The sequence below is a fragment of the Monodon monoceros genome, unplaced genomic scaffold, assembly GCF_005190385.1.
Source record: "Monodon monoceros isolate NGI ecotype Baffin Bay Population unplaced genomic scaffold, NGI_Narwhal_1 Super_Scaffold_9, whole genome shotgun sequence".
Taxonomy (NCBI): domain Eukaryota; kingdom Metazoa; phylum Chordata; class Mammalia; order Artiodactyla; family Monodontidae; genus Monodon; species Monodon monoceros.
Genome location: NW_021703786.1, coordinates 31,597 through 33,373, shown reverse-complemented (window position 1 = coordinate 33,373; position 1,777 = coordinate 31,597). Strand labels below are relative to the sequence as shown.

Below are 1,777 nucleotides of genomic sequence, written 5' to 3'. Positions count from 1 at the left end.
GAGCTGGTGCCTGGGGTGGGGGTCGTCTAGGGCTTATCCTCAGGTCCCGTGGGTGAGGCGGCGAGTCGGACCGGAGAGTCAAGAGCATGTCCTGGTGAGCTAGCGGGCTTCTCCGGGGTGGCCCAGCGCGCTCCGGGAGCCTGCCGGTTTTGGGGTGTCTCCTCCCGGGGCGCCATGGCGGCACTGGCCAGCAGCCTCATCCGGCAGAAGCGGGAGGTCCACGAGCCCGGGGGCAGCCGGCCCGTGTCGGCGCAGCGGCGCGTGTGTCCCCGGGGCACCAAGTTCCTTTGCCAGAAGCAGCTCCTCATCCTGCTGTCCAAGGTGCGCATGTGCGGGGGGGGGCGGGGGGGCGGCGCGCGCGACCGGACCGCTGCCCGGGTGAGTGGCTGGGGCGGGGTCTCCGGGCCGGGGGTCTCTCTGCCTGGGAGGTTGAGGCCAGGGACTCGGAAGAGCGGGGCCCGACTGACGGGGACTGCCCGAAAGTGAAAGGGGGTGGGCCTGGACCACAAACCCTCGGCCAGACGATGCCTCAGTTTCCCTTGTCTCGCGTCCATAACCCCGAGTCTCCTCGCTTTCGAGGGCAAGGGGAAGGCTTGAGGGGCTAAGCCTGGTGCCCCGAAGCCTGGAAGCTCCCGCTCGCCCCCCCTCCCAACACAGGAGTCCCCACCCCCACCATCCTCTTACTACGTGCCCCCTCTCTCGATTCTTTCAATGCCGAGCGGAGGGGCCTGGGGGTTCCGGAAGCCTGGGTCACCCAGAGGGTTTCTGCGGCTCCGGAAGCCCCGTCCCCGCCCCGGTTCTCCCGCTCCTCCGAGCCTTGGCTCCGTTCCTCCTCGCCGAGCTTGCCTGGCTCGGTACCAATCTCCCCAGCTCTCCCCCGGGTGTCCTTGCAGCTACCTCGCGAGTCCGCCCCTCTGTGCGCCCTCCTCCCGTGACCTGCACTTCAAGAAGGGAGCTGGGCACTCCCCGATGACCGCCTACGCGGCTCAGAAATCGGGCCCCACGGGCTCAGGAGACCCTCTGCCGCGAGGAACTCAGACACACTACACGGCTGGATAGCCGCACGGAGACTGGTGGTCGTACCATCTACGAGGGGGTACCGGGAACTCGGCCGCAAGCGCCAGGCAAAGGGAGTTGTGAAGGTTAGCCTGTGGTCCCCGTCCCGGTGCGACAGGGGGGAAGTCCCTCTGGCCTCGCTCCCGTCCGCTCTCAGCTCCCCTAGGGGGAGACCCCCCACCCCCCCGCTGGCATCCTCCTCCCCCCGCCGCCGGCCCTCCGCAGTGGTACGGTCAGCAGCCCACCCTTTGAGTGGGACCGAGCCCCCACGTGTGTCAGCCAGCCTCACCAGCTCCCTGGCCCCTCCCCCATTTCCTTGGTTTAGTACCGAATATCCCCCATCCCAGGTGGGTTACCTGGCTGAAGGGGAGAGGCTGAGCCTCAGGGAGGGCTGGGCCCCCGTGAGCCAGCAGACTGACAGACAGACAGACAGATGGGTCAGTGTCAGACAGGCCGGCGGTGGGCTAAGGCGAGGCCCGCGCGAAGCGAGCGGCAGCTGCAGCAGCAGGTGCTGAGTCAGCGTCAGGTCCAGTCCCACCCCCACTCCTGAGGGTGCGACCCTACCCTGGGGTCACCTTAATGCCCCCCACATTCGCAAACACACTGCACTTTCAGCAGCTCTGCCTGTCTCCCTCTGTCCTCTGCGTTTCCATATATCTCTCCCTTTCCTCTTCCTTCTTCTCCCCTCCCCCCATCCTGGTTGAGCTGTAGAGTAGGAATT

The 1,777-nt window shown here is 67.2% G+C and overlaps 1 protein-coding gene across 1 annotated transcript in view; it reads right to left on the bottom strand.

Moving 5' to 3' along the window:
- Positions 1-1,520: 1,520 nt before the first annotated feature.
- Positions 1,521-1,777, bottom strand: part of LOC114888910 (fibroblast growth factor 11-like) — a 5,809-nt gene continuing 5,552 nt past the window's right edge. The window contains exon 8 of the mRNA XM_029211552.1: positions 1,521-1,552. Coding sequence (XP_029067385.1) covers positions 1,521-1,552 — 32 coding nt within the window. The remainder of the gene's footprint in view (positions 1,553-1,777) is intronic.